Source organism: Zeus faber (assembly GCF_960531495.2).
Source record: "Zeus faber genome assembly, chromosome: 7".
Taxonomy (NCBI): Eukaryota; Metazoa; Chordata; class Actinopteri; order Zeiformes; family Zeidae; genus Zeus; species Zeus faber.
This window is the reverse complement of record NC_137203.1, coordinates 14,315,321-14,335,679: the sequence shown is the minus strand read 5'-3', so window position 1 is coordinate 14,335,679 and position 20,359 is coordinate 14,315,321. Positions and strand designations below refer to the sequence as shown.

Below are 20,359 nucleotides of genomic sequence, written 5' to 3'. Positions count from 1 at the left end.
TTGCATCTGTGACACTAGACATTATGAAGCTTGTGTTCAGGGACTGCAGCAGATTGTTTGATCAGTGTTGAAATGAAATGGAAATTGAAAATTATAACACTGTGTAGAAACTAAATGCTCACGGGGATCTTGCAGTTCCCTCAGAAAGATTTATTTTGGCAGAGAACCACAGAGTGTGAGTCTGAAAACAATGAATGAACGTCCGTCCAAACGTGAGACGCATCAGAAACATATACAACGTAAAATAGGGACGCAAGGACACTTTACACACACTTCAGCGGTTGAATGCACATCCTTTTTTTTTTTTTTTTACCTTTTTTTGGGGTTGAATTTAAACCAAATTTACTGCTCAAACTTCTTCTGTAATCAGTTCTTCAGCCAAACTGTTTTTTTTGGGGTTGTTTTTTTTTTAATGTACAGTACGTCAGCCTGCCATCCCGGCTTTTACTTTGAAAGAAGAAGTCGACCGGAAACGATCAGCCGTCAGGGTGCGGACGTAAAAAAAAAAAAAAAAAAAAAAAATGGCGGAAGAAGAAGACAGCCACATAGAGGAGTTTGAACATCTAGACTTCTTAAGAGATCGCCATGTGCGGTTCTTCCAGAGGTCGCTCCAGGTCTTACCCGAGAGATACTCCTCCCTAGAAACAACCAGGTACGGTTGCCAAAACACACCCAGTCCGTCTGTTTTGCCGGAAGAACCCGAGCAGTCGGCGAGGTAGCTAGCTATCTCGCTCGGCGTTTTGAATGGGGGGGAGGCTAAGGGAGTTTGAGCTTGACGCTAGCGGCGACGAGTGACAGCTCCATTTCCAGCAGTAACCACGCCGTGTTCAACCACAGCTCTTGCGTGGTGACCGTTAGAGCCGCTGGGGTTTTAAACCCGGAGCGCCGTTGGATTGTTGATGTATAACGAGTGAGCTGTCATCTAAACGTTGGACAACATTTCCCCGGGTGCAATGAGCTCAAATCCCAATTTACACCCGTAATGAATATTTGCAGGGTAAGCATTGCGGCTGGATACGTGCATCCCGGTTCATGAATGTTGTTTGGGCGGTCGATATAATGTTGAAATTCGAGTTTTAGAGTTAACAAACACAACCCCCCCCCCCCCTCTCTCTCTCTCCAGGTTGACCATAGTGTTTTTTGCGCTCTCTGGCCTCGACGTGTTGGATGCCCTTGATGTCATCGATAAAAACAACATGATCGAGTGGATCTACTCCCTCCAGGTGTTGCCTGCAGAGGACGGTTAGTTTGCTTTGATTTGCGTCACACACCTTTCCACGTGATTGTTAATATGATGGTGATTGACATGAAACGTCAATATGATGACGGTGGGGAACTTACAGATGTTTTCCATCAAATGAGAGCAAAAGTACTTGCGAGTTAAAGTAAGTTAATATAACGGAGCCTTCAATATGGACTATGCAGTCTGGTCCAGTGGATTGGTTCCTCTTGATTTATTTAAATATAAATCATCTTCGTAAATAAATCATCTTTTTTTGTGTCTTCTAGGGTGTTCTCAGTAAATGTTTTTTTTTTTTTTTCCACATGACTTAATAAAACGAATGTGAAAAATGTGTAGGAAAAGTAGAACATATAGATATTTGCTTTGAAGTGTAGTGGACTAAAGGTCAAGTGTACAAAAAAGAATACATTTAAGTATGCTTGAAGGCTTTACTTATGTACAGTACCTTAATGTAAGTCCTGGTTTCCCCTAAAAGGATCAGTAAAGTACTTTATTATCTTATCTTAAACTTGTACTCCATGACTCTTCATTACTTGTCAATATGTACAAATAGCTGCACTTTTCAAGGGAAGCCTGGTTATCTACAGCCCCAAAACTGTCATCACAAGACTTCTACATTATAATAAGATGATACTGCACGGCTCGTTTGTTAAAAAATAGATCTCTGAAGCGTCCATGTTGGCTCCACTATTTATTGAATGGGCCAAGCGACATAATGCAGAATAGTTATTTCATTACTGTAACATTCAGAAAATCTTTAAAGGAACCAGTTCACATTTTTCTTTTTTGGAAATGTCTTTCCTCCAGGTGGTACTCCTACTTCTGCAACTGATGTTAATATTTAATTTTTTTTTTCATTCGTCCCTCTGATAAACTACTCTGCCATCTGCTTGAATGCCCAGTCATTTAATTATTCAAGATGCCAACAGAAACCAGTGTCATAGTAGTGCTTAATTAGATTTTCGTTGCACTTGCCATATGTTGAGTGTCTTGCCTGTATTTTGTCACCCAATATGAGATGTTCTCCTTTGCTATGTTGTCCTATGCTCGCATCCCAGTGCAGGAGACAGACACCACTATGTTGTTTTTAATACCAATATTTTGTACACCTGTTTGAAATATGTGTTGCTGAAATATCCAAATTGACTAATTAGAGGTAGTATCGACATACCTTTGTCCATGTAGCTGTGAGTATCATAGTTTAAAGTGAAGGTTAAATATGGTAATATGGTATATCCTTTTATGGCATATGTACCTATTGGTGAGGTGACTCTGCACAATACAATTTTCCTGTGGCATTGTTTTCTTTCTATTAACATTATGCTTTATATTTAACACCAGGCCATACAAGTAACACAGGTTCTCACTCTGTTCAGTAACACTTTATGTCCCCTTGATGGCAGCATTACACCTTTTCCTCAGTAGGTCGTGTGTGGAATGATATCTATGCACACACCATGCAGAAACAATGGGGACTATGGTTCAAACATTGTTGGACTATGTAATCTTCAGAAGCCACAATGGAATGTTTCTGGTCAATTGTTTTCCCATTTGGAACTTACATCATGCTCACATAGATATTTCCGTTCGGCACCCCTGCACCGCGCAACATTCTGACCTGCTCTTTTTCCTCCTAGAAACCAATTTAAGTCGTTGTGGTTTTCGAGGATCCTCGCATATTGGACTTCCTTACAGCTCCAAGGTATTCCTACTCTACAGCCTTCACCCTGCCTTCAACATTTGAAACTTGAACAGGCATTACCTCTGTATGCAGTCTTATTTATGTCACTTAGGTCTGTTTTACTAGTGCATTTGTCGTATGTCTTTTTCCAAATGTTTTGCTAAAAAGTTGTAGAATGCCATTGGTTAATCCAAGGCCCTTTCCCACTTGCACTGAAAGCCGTAAATCTACCGGCAATGTTCCGTATTGGTGTCTTGTGGGAATGGGAACCGGTCTCGATGTTCCGTAAAAGTTGTTCCATAAATCTCCCCGCTGTCGAAGTAGTATAATTTCCAGCAAATTGTTGGAATGGCTGTGAATGGAGGTATGTGGGAATGGAAGCAGTAACATTTCTTTTAAGAAAGGGTGAAGCCGAACCCAAATAAAGCACAAATAGTTGGTTTTTACCAATATTTATTCCATAATAATATCAAAGTGGCTCGTGTGTGTGTGTGTGTGTGTGTGTGTGTGTGTGTGTGTGTGTGTGTGTGTGTGTGTGTGTGTGTGTGTGTGTGTGTGTGTGTGTGTGTGTGTGTGTGTGTGTGTGTGTGTGTGTGTGTATATAATTATTTTCGGGAAGAAAAAAAATACATTAGCAAAAATGTTGAGCGTGGCTGCAAAGTTGAGGGACTGACACACGTCCAGTCTGAAAATGGTTGAAGGTTGAAAATGATCACACTGATTTAATACCTTTTGGGTTTAGGATTATTGTGTCTGGAGACGGGGGCTCTGTCCCCTCCAGTAAGCGGAAGGAAGAGTCCGTGTGGCGGGGAGACGGGAAGCCAATCGCTGGTCTAAAAACCGATTCTGTTGCCTAGGCTTGCGTGATATTAGTCACCCCTCACGCGAGCATTACGTAATGTATCTGTAACATTCATCTATATGGGAACATAATCCATACAGGACATTTCCGTAAAGGAGGCCATGAGGGAATGACTGCCTGCCTGCCTACTGACTTTTCCGGATATTTATTATCCAGCCATGTTAGGGATTCCGTGTGGGAAAGGGGCTGAAGTTGCATACACCTAAGACAGAAACTATTTTCTTGGTTCCGCTATTGCTTCTATAGAATTTCTACATCCTGCTTTCTACAAGATGCTTTCACACATGCACTGCAACCCTGAAATTATGTGGACATTACCCAGAGGAGCTGTACGTGTGAACGCAAATGACCGGACATTAACCAGACTTTACCCAGCCAGCACCCTGGTACAAAGTCAGCGTAATGTCCGATTGAGCGGTATATGTGAACAAAGCAGGTAATTGTCAAGCATTCACAGCGAGTGAGTGGGCTTGTCCTTCGTACGGATCTTCATCCACGGAGCATAGTACTCCTTACCGCTTTCCTTTATATTCCTTTCCATTCCATTCCATTCCTTTTGTTTATGTCACGGATACGTCCAAATACATGGAGTTTCAACACCAAAAAAGATACGTCGGTAGTCTCGTCTGCCATCTTGGGTGTGCTAAAACCCTGCAGCAACATTGTGTCACATCCTGCCTCCTGCAAGCTCTTCCCAGGCTCCACCCCTCGTCTAAACCAAACGCAGTATTTCCAGTAGGTGTAAACGCGTCTGACACCGACAATCTCCGGTTGTGTGCTGCATGTGTGAAAGGGCAACTACTTGCAATGTCCGGATGTGTAAAAGCAGCTATAGACTGTGTACTCCGACTAAAAAAGTCTGTTATAATGTACTAAATGTACTAGGCTTGGCGATTGGACGAATATATCTGCGACCGGCTCGGTCCAACGGTGGTTGTTATTTTTAGGCGATTTTTTTTTTTTTTTTGACGATATTTGTCGCTTTATTTTGCTAATTTAATGACCTGTAAAGCGAAATTCAAAGCCTCCGCGAAAAGGAGCTTCCCCGTTTTCCCCGTTGCCGCTTCAACCGCGGCCGGTGCTTTTCTCGCAGTCCGGAGAAATCCTCAAAAAGAAAAAATATGTTGGGGTAAAACCCATTTCCAGGTCATTCTGAAACTGCATTTTTCTCTTTCTTTCTGTCTTCGTTTCCGATCAGTTTAGTTCAGATAATGGAGGAACAAAGCAGCTGTGTAGAGCACCTGTTACCGGGGCATGGGGGGGCCAGTCCCAGGGGAGACTCCTCCTTCCGGGGAGCAGAGACGGGCTTTCTCTGGGATAATTACATGATTTTATCCCTTTTATTTACATTTTTTGCTATCCTTTTAAAACGGCTAATCAAGCGATTGTTCTAACCGAACCTCCGCTCCGCGGCCGGAGTTTGCAGAGATGGCAAATTACTTTTCACGTCCTTCGGCTTGCCGGTTGCGTCCGGTTTGAAACCAAAATAATCCCATATAGGATTGGGAGGTCTGCTCCGACACCACCATCACCCCTCCCTCCCCCCATGGCAAATAAAAAAAAAAAAATTTGACACATCGCCCAACCCTAAAATGTTCTCATGTTCTCCCCAGGGTCCAGGGCTGCTCCACCCGTATGACAGCGGTCACATCGCCATGACGTACACCGGCCTGGCTTCTCTGCTGCTGCTAGGAGATGATTTAAGCCGGGTCAACAAGCGAGCCTGCCTGGTCGGCCTGAAAGCACTGCAGCTGGAAGACGGCAGGTGGGTCCATACGTAGACACGTACATTAAAATGATACTCTTAATTGGAACTGTTTCAGGCTTGTATACACATCTGACTGAAATGAGCATATTTAGACCAAAATACACCTATATATTGTGACTTCCAACACCGCAATTAAATGAAACCGGATGAGACATTTTAATCTGTTGGACATCTCTATGTCGCATTTACTCCCACACAAAGTTACACATTTACACCCACGTAGACACTTAGAGCCCTTCAGCTAACATTTCTCTGTCTTTGGTATCTGTCTACTCAGTTTTTATGCTGTACCAGAGGGAAGTGAGAATGACATGCGGTTCATCTACTGCGCGGCCTGTATCTGCTACATGCTGGACGACTGGTCGGGCATGGACATACAGAAGGCCATCGAGTATATCAGGAGGAGCATGGTGCGTCAACTCAGCTTAGAGACACACGCACACAAGGGGGGGGGCTGTGCACTAATCAGCCACAACATTAAAACCACCACTAATAACCACTAATATTGTGTAGCTCCTTCCCCGTGCCGCCAAAACAGCTCTGACCCGTGGAGGCATGGACTCCACTAGACCTCTGAAGGTGTCCTGTGGTATCTGGCACCAAGACGTTAGCAGCAGATCCTTTAAGTCCTGGAAGTTGTGAGGTGGGGCCCCCATGGATCAGGTGCTTTCGATGGTGGACAGGGGGCAGCATGGACACTCTGACTGGTCTGCGGCTACACAGCCCCATACGCAGCAAGCTGTGATGCACTGTATCATTTCTATCATAGCAGCATTAACTTTTTCAGCAATTTGTGCTACAGTAGCTCTTCTGTGGGATCGGACCAGATGGCTGGACTTCACTCCCCTTGCGCATCAATGAGCCCATTGGCGCCCATGACCCTGTCGCCGGTTCACCGGTTGTCCTTCCTTGGACCACTTTTGTTAGGAAGTAACCACTGCACACTGCAAACACCCCACAAGACCTGTTGTTTTGGAGATGCTCTGACCCAGTCGTCTAGCCATCACAGTTTGGTCCTTGCCAAAGTCGATCAGATCCTTACGCTTGTCCATTTTTCCTGCTTCCAACACATCAACCTCAAGAACTGACTGTTCACTTGCTGCCTCATATATCCAACCCCTTGACAGGTGCCATTGCAATGAAATGATCAATGTTATTCACTTCAACTATCAGTGGTTTTAATGTTGTGGCTGATCGGTGTATGTGCTGTATAGTGTCAGTCAAAAGGCTCTGGTGTCACTTAGTGGTTGTTTTTTCACTAAGATCATTTGTTTGATAAACAACGCAAAAGTAATATAAGGCACCCTTAATGTGAAGTTTCTCATAAAAGTCATAAAGACATTTCGACTGATTGCTTGTTGAAAGGGTACAACTTTGGGTCGTTGTGAAGGATAGAATGGGACCCTTCATTGATCGTTTTGTCAGACTGACACCTGATGTTGGTTTCACCCCGGCAAGTCTCGTCTTTAAAAGTTGTGAGCACATTACATCAAGTGGATTGGTGTCGGCAGCGGCTTTGTCTACGCACAGAAAGAGTTTGTGGGAGCAGCTGACAGCCAGCGGAGTCTGCTTTTCAACCAAAGTCATCAGAGAGGAAATGGATTCTACAAAATCACAATTCACACAAAGTTTGACCTTTAACACAAAAGCTGGATCTATTATGAGAACCTTCACACACGCACAGGAACAAAAGACAGCCTCTCTTCACAAAAGGAGACGGATGAATGACCTTGTGTCAACGTTGTGGCATACAGCCTTTAGCTATTTAACAGTCATTGATATTGTGCTTGCATAAAGTGCTGTAGGAAACAATAACCACCACTGTTACTTTAAAATTGTGGTGTAATGTATATAAATCCTTCAATAGTGAACCAACTGCCATTCAAGTCAGGTTTTAGTGTTGGCATTGAAAATACTAACATAAGCACACTTTTTAAAAACGAAATGACTGGAGCCTGCGTCAATGTAATTTAGTCGTGGGAAACATTCTACGGAACATACAGGTAGTTTGCTACGCAGCAATGTCGGCTGTCTCATATAAAAATAATTGTATATTTTACACTACGACATCACATCATAACCCTAAGTCACTAAGGTTAACATGCTCACACACACCTGCTTAAATTCTAAATACCATTGGTGGATTACAATTGATTGCAAATTGACGTGAGAATGTGTTTTCCGTATATCTACCCTCATGGGATTCCTTTGAAGTAACTTGAAGTAAAGGCATGTGCACTAGTAGTACATATTACTCTGACTAGAGGAGTTATTTGTAGTTTAAAAACCAAATTTTTGTCATTTACTCTTCACAGTCTTATGACAATGGGATTGGCCAAGGGGCTGGGCTGGAGTCGCACGGTGAGTTTGCCGCCCTCTAATTGTGTGCCATTTTTGTGCGTGTGCATGAACATATGTATTTTTAAGCGAAATAAAATGACTCGTTGTGGAAGATGGACATTTTTCAAGTTCTGAGCAACATTTCATCTGCGTACATGCTGCTAAATCCAGAATTGCGTTGTGTATGAAGTAATTATTGGCCCGAGCCTGTTTTAAATCTTCCCCACATTGGAACTGTCTTCTTTGTGCCCGTCTCTCGACAACATGTTGACCTAATATGGATCTGGAAAAGGTTGCTATTAGTTTAAAACATCTTGCGTCGGCGGTACAGTAGCAGAGCCTGCGGTGTTGACACAAGTAACTGGTTTAAGGGATCAAGCGTTCAAATCCTATTCTCTGGAAACAACGTCTCGATTAAACCCCTCTCGCCCACAATCCCGGCTCAAACCCCGTCGTTTCAGCCGTGCCCTAACTTACTGTTTTGTCGGTCTGAAGTATGACATCAAAGGCGCGGGGCAGGTTGTTGTTGCATTACTATAATTACTTTTTTTTTTTTTTTGTTTTGCTTTCTAATTTTGTGAGTAAAGCCTTTTAATTCAGACGTCTTAAACCACAGCTCAGCCCACCCGCCGTTCCCGTGGCTACTTCCCCATCAATCCCTCGACATCCTGTTCACTGCCAATACATCCCACATTATGTCTTTCACAGCAATGTATCTATTTGGGGATGAGGGATATGTGCATAATTCCACACAGAGCATTGGTGTTTCTTATGGTAAATCATTTGGAACAAAGCATGTGGAGCTGTCCCCATACTCAGATTTACACACTACACACCCCCTCCATGATGCCACTGTGTCAGGCAGATAGCAGCGAAATAGACAATGGTGATGTGCGAAGGGGGACGATCTATAGGCAGATTTACAGCCCTCACACACACACACACACACACACACACACACACACACACACACACACACACACACACACACACACACACACACACACACACCGACCACCTTTTTGTCTCGTGCCCTCTCACACGCACAGATAATCAGCTAGTTGTGGCGAAAGTAGAGGAGATGATAAGGTTGCTGACAGCCGGGTCGTTTGAAGGGGATGGATAGCTGCTCTTGCACCGCCACTGATAAACAGCCCGTCAGATCAACAAACATGCAAGGCCACGCGCACGCACGCACGCACGCACGCACGCACACACACGTTTGTTTTACTGTATTTGTGAAGACCTCCAAGCTACTTCACATTTCCCGTACTGATCTTTAACCCTAACCAGCAGCCTAAAATCACAGATAGGTGGACTTCCCTGAATGTGATTTAGAAGTTTACTAATATAAGGTTAATATAGGTTTAAAGAAATATATATATATATATATATATATATATATATATATATATCTTGCAGAGCTAGGTTAAAAAAAAAAAAGTTCAATTTCTGAGCTGATTTAGCTTATTGTAATATTGATTCTTTGTTTGGAAGTTATGCTAGATATTTCCCCCCCTAAATGAAATACTCTGCACGTCTAGGTGTCAGTCTGAACTTAATTTATTTTTCTATGTTTTGACACTGGTCAAAAAAAAACAAAAAAAAAAAACCGCTTCGTTTGTATTTCAGATGTTTTATATTTTATTTATTTTTTGATTTTATAAAAAGTCCCATACAATACTGCAAGTTCAGAAGAGCAATGTTCATAAAATACTTTGTGGTGCACGTCAGATGGTATACTGAAAAGTTGGTCGCGATTCTCATCATGAATAAAATGTCAATATGCGGCTCTAAAATCTTATCGTGGCTCCTTTTATTGAAATGGAATGGTGAGGTCCTACCCAACACCCTAATAACCTGTTAGTCTCACACCCTCGACAGGATCCTCTCAGTAGAGACATCTCCATGCTGTTTAACTGCGTGTTTGTACAGAGGTACTGTACAAACACGCACACGGGTTCTGCTTCCTGTTTGAGGACCCCACACAGGACCTTTTTTTTTTTTTTTTTCTTTTTTTTTTTTTTTTTTTTTTTCCCCCCCTTCTTCCCCTCCCTCACGTGTGCCTTATAATTATCTAGTTGTCTTTCTGTCGTCGAACGATGTCAGGAAGGATTAAACGCTAAAATATCACTGGCAGCGGTTGACTTCCTAGCCCAATTTTCGAGATCGCTGGGGCTGCCAGAAGCATCTCTCAACCACTCAAATCTCTGCCTTTTGTTATTGCAAATAGTCATTACTGTCATCGCGTGCGCTGTAGCATGTCTTTATCCATAGAAGTGCTCTTTGAGTCTGATTACGATGTGATAAATGTGTTTGCGATGGAATTTCTTTCCGTGCCTCTGTGTTTTGAGAGTGTTTCAAGTCTGCCGCTTGTCGCTCCGTTTCCTTGATTAACCGATCGGGGTCCTCGCCTCTCAGATAGTTTGACATTCCTGAACCCGTTCCCCCATCTCTCTGCGTCCGCCCAGGAGGCTCGACGTTCTGCGCCATCGCCTCCCTGCGCCTGATGGGTCGCCTGGAGGAGACGCTGAGTCAGCGTGAGCTGGACCGCATCCGGCGCTGGTGCATCATGCGGCAGCAGAGCGGCTTCCACGGCCGGCCCAACAAACCTGTAGACACATGCTACTCCTTCTGGGTGGGAGCCACGCTCGAGGTACACCGCTGCACGCTCGCACGTACGCACGCGTACGTACCCGCAAGCCAGGAAATAGATCTTTACAGACAGAATGGAAATTCTGAATCATTGTGAAAAATGGACTAAAATGGAGTTTGAAAAGTATTTGTCGCTGCCATTCCAGAGGTACACACTACTTCTGAAATAGTTGATCCTAATACTCAATTTGATGAGAAATATACTTTTTTTTTTCTTTTTTTTTTCCCCTGAAGAAATATACTTCCGTATGTGGAGGGCTGTCACAAAAGAAGGTGTTTTAGTTGAGTATTAATTGTCATACAAATAATTACTCAATATATTATTCAATATTACAATTGAATTGTCTTATTTTGTTCATTTTATGAAAGTGGCGTGAAATAAATGGAACAAATAATAATAACATATCTACATATTACAGCCATATTATTACCAATATGCTGTAATGTTGTAATACTTTTGACCTGGTTTTATTTGGCACTTTTTGGTTTCCAGCAGCCTGGTTTCATCAGCTGCTTTTATAACTTATCATTTTCCCATGGGGACAATGAAGTTACACGAAGGGTGATTTGTTTAGCATGCTAAAAATACAAATTTTCTTCACGAGAGTTAATATTCCCCGTGTTGGTACGGAATTCTCTCAATACATTTAACCCATGTTGTCAGGTCTCATGGGTGTGTGTGTGTGTGTCTGAAATTTGTGAACAATATATATATCACGGTAATTTCCTCCCAACCTCCTCTCTTCTCCCCCAGCTCTTAGACGTGTTCCAGTATACGAACTACGAGAGGAACAGGAACTACATCCTTGCCACACAGGACCGGCTGGTGGGAGGCTTCGCCAAGTGGCCGGACAGCCACCCAGGTAAAAGGCGGAGGGAAATATCAAAGGAAGGGAGGCAGGAGGAGGTGTGGGAGGGAAGAGACAGAGTTATATGGGGCACGTTTTCAGTCAGTTGGCTAATATTGACTCACGGCTTCTTTTCTGTGTGCATAGATAAATAGAAACCACAGTCATCTGTTGGACTATAATGAGAGCTAATTATCCGGAAGCAATACCCGGAGACTGCCACAGGATATTAAAGACGACCTGTTTTGCTCCTTTTTACATGAGTTAATATAAGCCTCTAAAGGTCCCCAAAACATGTTTTAGAAGTTTTATTTGCTGAAAATACCACTCAGATTATGCATTCTAGCCATTGTAAACATGCCTCTAAATCCATCGTGTTCCTGGCGCTCTTTCAGTGGGAGGAGCCTCCCTCCCGTGGTCACGCGTTCTGTGAGCCAATGGGGTTTGAGCTTTACTCCGGGTCCCATTGTATTTAGTCTGTAAACTGTCGCTGATTTCAGATCATCAGTACACTAAAATCTGTTTCCTGAGCATGTCTGAGGTGAGAAATTAGAAATCCAGTTGCTGAACCTTCACTCACATTTGATCGAAAAGGCCTCATTTAATAGTTTGTTCCGACTTTCACCGCGACGTCCCGAGCAGGATACGGCCGGTCTTGGGGCCGTTTTGTTTCATTCAATTACGGAAACATAGGAAAATAACATCAAATGAATACATCTATGGTTTTGTTTGGAGAAACACAGAGTGAATCGCGCCACCGCAACAGTAGCCTAACGTGGGCACACACACACACACACACACACACACACACACACACACACACACAGAAAGAAACGCCGCGGTGTCTGGACCAGCGCTGAGCTTGGAGCACAGTGGGATACGTTGGGGCTTGGGGCTTTTTTGTTTCATTCAATTATGGAAACGTTGTAAAATAAAATCAATATGCCGCAGCCTCCAGTGCTGTCAACCTAACTTTGGCGCACACACACACACACACACACACACACACACACACACACACACACACACACACACACACACACACACACACACACACACACACACACACACACACACACACACACACACACACACAGAAAGAAACACACAGCAAAATACTTCCATTTCCATTGTCTGCAGTTTTGTCACAGACAGTTGGTGCTAATTCCTCTTTCTTTTAAAAGACTCGCTTTGGTCTCTTCCGCCAGCGGAGCACTTCCCTTGATTATCTCTCAGCGTCGAGGTTGACGGGTCCCGTCGCGCCCCAGCTGTGGGTGGGGTTACTCAGATGGGGCGCGGTTCCATTAAGAATAATGCCCTCGGTGACGCGTCGGAGGGCAGCAAAGCTGAGCGGCTCGTTCCACCACGCGTCCCCGGAATTAGAACGCTCACAAAATACCCACACGTACGTGTGCAAGCACTGAAAAGGTGAGTTTTGCGTCATAGGTATTTAACGGGTTTAATACGTATTTATTTAATACAAACCTGTGTTTGGTCAGAAAGAATATAATAGGGTCGTGTAGCTGTGCAACCTTTAAGTCGAAATCTAACTGTAATGGTAGTTATTGAAGATAGATGTTTCTGATGCTCTCCATCGGAAGAAAACAAACAAAGCCTCGCGTGCTTTGAATGGAACAACCTATAGGCAATTTTCCATCGCAGGGCCTTTTAAAAGAAAAAATAAAGACTAATTTAATGAGTACTCTCATCTTGCCGTTATGTAAGGATGCATTTGTGTATCTGAATGCACGCCGCCATATCCCAGACAGTATTGAGCTCATAATGTGGTCAGAAATGTGCTTACTCATTGTGTTTCAGTCTCAAATGTGGGACACACATTGTTAAGAGATGGAGCTGTAATTCAGCAGATTTATATAAATGCAGCCACATGCTGCCATGTTCAGGCCAATTCCAAATGCCACATCATCTTCCAACATCAATAGTGAGGAAGGGATTACGTCAAAATTAATCGCGAATATAATCGTATAAATATGGTTCCTGTTGTTTTAGTGTTATTAGTGAATATTGGTGAAAATATTGTATTGGAGAACCTTGTCTTATTTCACATTCTCAACAAGTTCAAGGAAGCGTGTCAGTATGTTATTGGATGGGGGTGTGTTGTGTGTGTGTGTGGGGGGGGTGGTTGTTGCCAGGGTGACTTGAGGTCAGTGGAAAACTGCTGGTAATCCTAAACGTGTGTGTGTGTGTGTGTGTGTGTGTGTGTGTGTGTGTGTGTGTGTGTGTGTGTGTGTGTGTGTGTGTGTGTGTGTGTGTGTGTGTGTGTGTGTGTGTGTGTGTGTGTGTGTGTGTGTGTGTGTGTGACTGGTGTCTAATTGATGGGGAATTGTTCACTGCTATCCCGAGGACACGGGCGATCAAGCTGCTCACGTTACAGGAACCGGTGTTTGAAGATAAAGTGAAGGAAACCATTGATGTGGGACCTGTAATAAATACATGGGTCTAAATACGCTTTTGATATTGTTTGTGAATTTGTTCTTTTTGTTCCCCCCCCCCCCTCCTTTTTTGGAAGGTAAATCAACCCATGCATTTCGAATTTTTAATATTTTGGATAAAACTTCAATTGAGTTGAAGAAAAATAAAACAAGATTGCATTTCGTGAAGAACACACGATTTTCATTTGTAGACTTTTTACACCACAACCAAGCGCAGCCCTCCCGTTTATAGTTGTTAGTTGTGTAGCTTTGTAGTCTGTCCCAGTCGGTCCCTGTATCAGTGCTTGTGATGTGAACGAATCAAGATTTATCCAAAGCTTGCAGCAAGATACATCTAATCTGCTCATGTTTGGTTTCGGCAGCGAGGTGTGGAACGCAGGCTGCTCGCGATCTGCTTCAGGACGCTGCACCGACTGTCTTCCCCTCATCCCTCCCCCCGCTGCCCGGCTGCCCTTTAGCCCGGGGTGCCTCCAAACCCCAAATCGCATGTTGCGTTTTAATCACATTGAAATGCCCTCCCCTCGTGTCGGATGAGTCTTTTAATCAGACGGACGACAGTGATATATGCCTTCAGCTGTCCCGGTTACTACACGGTGTCCTGGTTGGTATTTTGCACATTTTTAGAATACTTCCGGCGAACTAACACATAGACAGGTGGCGAAGGAACGAGGGCGTTTATTCCTGAACCTGGCTTCGCGTGTCGAGTGACGCGGAGGGGGGAAAAAAAACAAAACTTGTTTAAAGAAGTCGTCGTCCTGGATTCGGCTTCACTTCTGGTTTCGGTGAAGGGAGTCCATATAGCTCTTGACTCCTAAATCCTGAGTGATATCGCTAATGGTGTTTTGATGCCTCGGTGTCAATGACTCGTGATCTGTCATTTCATTATAACTCAATTATCGGTCCATTTACTGGTACTGCCGGCTTTTAGCCAGATCCCAGGGGACGTGAGGGGCACGGGGGGATCGGCTATACAGGATTAATGATTCCTTAAAGGAACAACGCGGATGAGGCTCCGATATAACGCCCGATGTTGTCGTTTCAAAAGTTATCAAATGATGCGGGTCTTGCATTTCCAACCGTGTTTAGAGGGGACACCGGGGGCGACAACCTCGAAGCCGAGGACACAGATCTGTCAGATGCAGGTGTTGGAGCTGTTAGGCCGTTGACCATCTGGCCTTGTTCTCCTTCTCTGCCCCCTCCCGCCCTTCCTTGCTCTTCTCCCTTCTCGCATCCTCACCTGTCTTTCCTCGGACATTCCTCCTTGCCCTCCCCCTCCCCCGTCTCTTGCAGACCCCCTCCATGCTTACTTTGGGCTGTGCGGTCTGTCCCTGCTCGGGGAGCCCAACCTGCGGAAGGTCCACCCGGCCCTTAACGTCACCCAGAGAGCCTTCCAGCACCTGCAGCAGCTGCAGCAGACGTGGAGGAACAGCGCGAGCAGCTGCACCTGACAACCACCCCCACAATAGGAATGCCGTCCGAAAAAGCCCCCGTATGTGTCTGAACCGCCTGCGACATGCTCAGGTGCATCATTTTTTCGACGAACACAGTCGTCGCTTCTCGGAGAACTAAATTTTGCGTCTTTGGAAAGCAACGCGCCGCTCGGTTAGCCGGAACTCGGTGTTGGCGCCGAGGTCCGATATAGATTTAGAAAGCTGTATCAGATTCATTGGCGCCTCTAAAAAAAGAAAAAAGTTTCATATCCAGATGCCTCACCGTTGCAGAGTTCATAGATATACAGCTTTAGGAACAGAGGTTTTTACTTTACCTCTTCAGCATGAATATTTCTCGCCGCTCTGTTGGCCTTTCCACGCCGGGGATGGACGCCGCTAACTCCCTTCCTGTGGACAACAGGAAGCCTCCTCGAAGACAGCGTTTCTCAACAATCTCGGTTTCGAACCTGGAGGTGGTGAAGGGAAGTATTTAAGGAGGGTTTCGCGATGCCAGTTGAGTGAGAATGTCTTGATGAATCGCCCTGTTTCATTTATTTCTGCTATCGCCCCCACAACCTCAGCGTGGATCTGAGGAAGAGAAAAGCGGATCCAAAAACAAAAGAAGAACTGCTGGGACTTTGGGGGGGTAAAATATTTGCCCTGGAGTGTTGTTTGTTTGGGTTTTTTTTTCCTTGTGTGTGTGTTTTTTTTTCATGATGGGGGGGGGGGGGGATGGGGGTGGAGTGAGCAAGCAATCTCAAAGTGCAAACATTTTAGCTTGTTAGTTCATCTTCCGGCAGAGGAAAAACTGGATGGATTCAGGCGAAAGGGGCCTTCAGGTAGAAATACACGGCAAACGCATTGGATTTAGCTTGAAGCCCCCCCCCCCCCCCGAAAAAAAAAAATGTGTTCTGAGCCGGCCTCCTGTGGGCCTCAATAAGCAGGGGAAAAATCCTGCATCTGCAGAGTTTGCACCTGCTGTCTGTTCTGAGAGTAGACGCTCGCTGAGTGCCCTGTGGCTCCTGCGCTCCTCAACGTTCCCCACCCCGGCCTGGCGGGGAGGCGGGAGACGGGTGAACGCTGAGACAAAAGACGCTACCCGCTCCGATGAAACACATTGGTTTTAACGGCAGTAGCGCTGCATCGGGAGCGAGAGCAAAAAGAGCAACGCACGACAAATTTATCTCAAATTGCGTAATGTAAACCTCCCTTCTCCAAGAAGGCGGAGGGGCCCATCCCTCCCCGGCTATTGATTTACTGACTCAAACTGAAGTGAATAAAATTGCACTCCTTGGTCGAGTAGGCTCCTGCCTTGACGCGTCCAGCCACTTAACTTGGCCTCTTTAAGCTTTTGCTCGTCATCCCCGCCAAAGCCACGCCCTTTCCCCCCCGCCTTCAGACTGCGGCCGACGCCAAACAGCTGCTTCCTCCGGGCGGAGAGGAGAAGGATGATGGGGCTAAATCATCCCGGTAGGTCAGACTGGGAGGTGTCCAGAACACTCAAAACTGATGTGCCTGAGTGCGCTGTTTCGAAATCTCGCCGCTGATATTTCTTCCCGGGAGCGACGTCTTTTTTTTTTTTTCTTTTTTTTGGCTTGTTTTGAAGGGACAGAGGGAGGGCGAAAACACCTCTACGTTCCAGTCACTCTCTTTTTAGCAATAGAAACCAGACCCGAATAAATAATTCAACCCATCTATTATTTAAGGGAAGCTGTCGGAGTCGGGAGTCTCCCCTGCCTGAACCCCATTGAGCTTCTCGGCCTCACGGTGTTATGTTCTTTGTTTTTGGTCCCGACGACTGCTTTTGCCTTACAACAAGCATTTCTTACACTCTGCCGGCCCGATCGAGAGGTGCTCCACCCGCCATTTAAAAATAAATTAATAAATAAAATAAAAATTAAAAAAAATAAAAAATTCTTCACGGTTTTGCGTGCCGTGGCGGATGGAAGTTTTCTTCTTCTCTCCGTTAAGTTTTTAAAATAGAACAGATCAAGCCGTTTACATCATGAATCCCGCAGTAGGTGCTGAATCCCACCCCAGAATCATAAATATCGACGACTGTTTTTGTGACGTCGGTTTCATGAAGACATAATTTGCCTTTTTTTTTTTTTTTTTTTTTACAATATATTGCGTTGTTTGTCTGAGATATATATATATATATTTTTTTTTTTTTTGGTGAAACTAATGACAAGATAGTTGTGATCAACCAGTGGATATGCGTGTCTATGACCAGTCTTAGGTTTTTGTTTTCTATTTATAATGTGTATGTGTTTGAGCACTGATAAGAACCTTAAATCCAGGGAAGCAAAATTGCGGAGGGTTTGGGGGGCAATGGGACTGCGGCACAAAGCTGAAACGGAACGACTTTTCCCCAAGCGCATCCACCGCCGCTTGATCTACGGCGGCCGGAGATGACTTCGCTTTGTGTCGGAGCTCCTCGGGGCGCTCCCGGGTCCCCTCTGCGGAGGCGGACCGGCTCATGTGGTCTTGACCGCCCCAAGTCAAGCAGGTGGAAATGTGCCTCTCGCAGCATCGCTCTGGGTGTCTCTCAACGCGTTCCCGCGTCCTCCCCTGGGTCCGAAATTCACCACGGCCTCATCCGCCATCTCGCTGCACGTGTCCCAGAGAAGGGTTATTCATGTCCAGCGATTAATGCTCATTTTCAGTTTGTGTTCTCGGAGGTGACCCGAGCGATTATTATTATTATTTTTTTTGTATCGTATGCAGCGCGTGATCGTACTTTTTCCTCGCTCAAAGCTTTTCTCTTTGCTTGGTCGCGGATTGAGTTACTCTCCACTGTCCGCTCACATCGATCCATCAGGAAACCGAGCGGGGAGCAGGGAAGGATCCATGGAGACAGAACCCTTAAAATGCTGTAATTTTTCACCCTTGGGAAAGCTATTTACCTTCTAAACTAGAGAACGTTGCACGGATGGGTCTGTGTTCCATGAAGGGATCTCAATGCTCTCAAACGTTGTCTTGTATCTCTTATTATTTTTTTATTTTTATTTCCGCCATATAATAACACATTGTGGACGTGAGGCATCTGCTAGTCTGTTGAGATGCAGCCGAAATGCCACATGGAGACACTCATGAGTGCTTGCTTTGCCATTAACGAATATACATACATACAGAAGTTGGTTTTATTTTTTCTATAACTTGTAGATAAATAAAAAATAGATAGAAATGTAATTGCTTAAAAAACAAGTGACTGCTTTTGTGCAAGTGCTCAAGATGAATAAACATGAATATGTTTACAGCAATAGCGATGAGATGGGTAGAGGTTTAGGTATGCATATGTTCATATGTATGATAAAATGATGTTGAAACTGATGGGGGGAAAAGATGAATTCTGAAAAAAACCTACTGTACTTATGTTAATAAAAGACTAACTTTTTCTACATTTGAGCTTTGAGTATTTTTTTATTTTTTATTTCTGTTTATTTAACACAACAGATTTCTGAGATTGCTTTTCGTAGAAATTGTTATTTCTGTCCTTTGCCCTCGGTTTGGTTTTGAGCAATCGCTGTGATGCCTCAATTTTATAGTGAACAAAAGGGAAGCGGGCATCCTTCATCGCCGTCTTGAACCACGTGCCTTAAACAAAGACTTTCCCCCGTCTAGACAAGGGGATTTTGTGAGTTACTGCCTTTGTAGGAGCGCCAATAAACTGTCATGAAATAGGTGCAATGCTCATGATGGCCAGAGGGCAAATGCAGGATTCAAGCATTAACGCTTAAGCCAAGGAAAGCTTCAGTACTCGTGAAGAAGTGACGCCCAATATCGTCAAATGTATCCTGACTTAATAAAAATAAAAGCATTTATAAATATTAGACTATTTGATTTATACGATAAGCGCCTATTTAGCTTCAAGTGTCTCTGCTGATTCTGTTTCTGTTCTGTTCTTTTTTTATATATTTGTATTTATATTATATTCATTATATTTTATTATATTATATTTTATTATATTTAATATTCTTAATACAGCAATATTACCATTTATATTTGATGGATCCTTAACACATAACCGGACACATGTTACTCACAGATTGCCTCTTGCAGCCAAGTGTTGCCACAATAGTCCCTGATGTGATGTAAAAGACTCATTTCTAATGACCAAAAGCCCTCCGGTGCCATTGAACCGTCGTAAACCATTCATGGTAGCTGCATGATCCGGGCAGTTATTTCACTTAAATCAATTGTACTTAGCAAGCAAATAAGTCAAGACTTTTATTGATTTCCACTCAAGTGGGTGCAGGCCACTGAGGCTCAATAATGTGATCCTCCGTAGGACAGTTTTGAAGTGCCACACTATAAACATGTGGACTGTGTCCGCAAATACTCTTCACCGCCCGACTGATGTCTGGTGGTGATAGATTAGCATCGGCAAATCCGTAGGACTGGATTTACACAAAAACAATCAAATCTGTGTTTTATATTCCTCAAACCATCTTAACGCCACGGTTGTTATGGCTGACACTGACCACATCTACGGCCGGTTTATTGGTTGTCATTGTTTCCATCCCTCAGACCGGGCTGCTCCTTTGTTCTCGTCCACTTGCTCAGTGAGCTGAAATGCCAGCTTGACGCCATCATCACCATCTGGTGACTCCCGGTGATGTGTGGAACAAGTGGCATTGCCAGGATTTACGCTCAAACTCGTAGTTTTAGAATAAAATATTAAGCTCAGGCTCTACATCCACCTGTCATAGAGCTCTAGTATTATTTAAAAAAATATATATACATATATACTTGTAAATATACTATAACTATAGCATTTAAATTTCAGAGATGGTGTGATATTTCTGACTCAGCGCCCCGTCACAGAGAAATTTCACCCAACAAAAGGCCTCAATTTATTTGGGTCGCGATGAGAAATTGGCCTATATAAAGCAACACATTAACACATGGGCGCACCAGCACCCATGCGTAAATAACTGACTAACTAAAGAAGGCTGTGGATTTAAGCCCCACTCACACACACACACACGCACGCGCACACACACACACAATTTTTTAATCTTAAATGATCATTCAAAACGCATTCCTGTGATTAATTGGAAGAGGAAAATGATTTAA

The 20,359-nt window shown here is 44.0% G+C and overlaps 1 protein-coding gene across 1 annotated transcript; it reads left to right on the top strand.

Moving 5' to 3' along the window:
- Positions 1 to 521: 521 nt before the first annotated feature.
- Positions 522 to 15,704, top strand: pggt1b (protein geranylgeranyltransferase type I, beta subunit; the record flags this gene model as incomplete). The annotated part of the gene is made up of 9 exons (XM_080003819.1): positions 522 to 652; positions 1,124 to 1,242; positions 2,881 to 2,945; positions 5,400 to 5,551; positions 5,832 to 5,964; positions 7,870 to 7,915; positions 10,366 to 10,550; positions 11,304 to 11,412; positions 15,141 to 15,704. The coding sequence occupies 9 exons, from the start codon at positions 522 to 524 to the stop codon at positions 15,296 to 15,298; spliced, it is 1,098 nt and encodes a 365-aa protein (XP_079859945.1). The 3' UTR covers positions 15,299 to 15,704.
- Between the last annotated feature and the right edge of the window lie 4,655 nt (positions 15,705 to 20,359).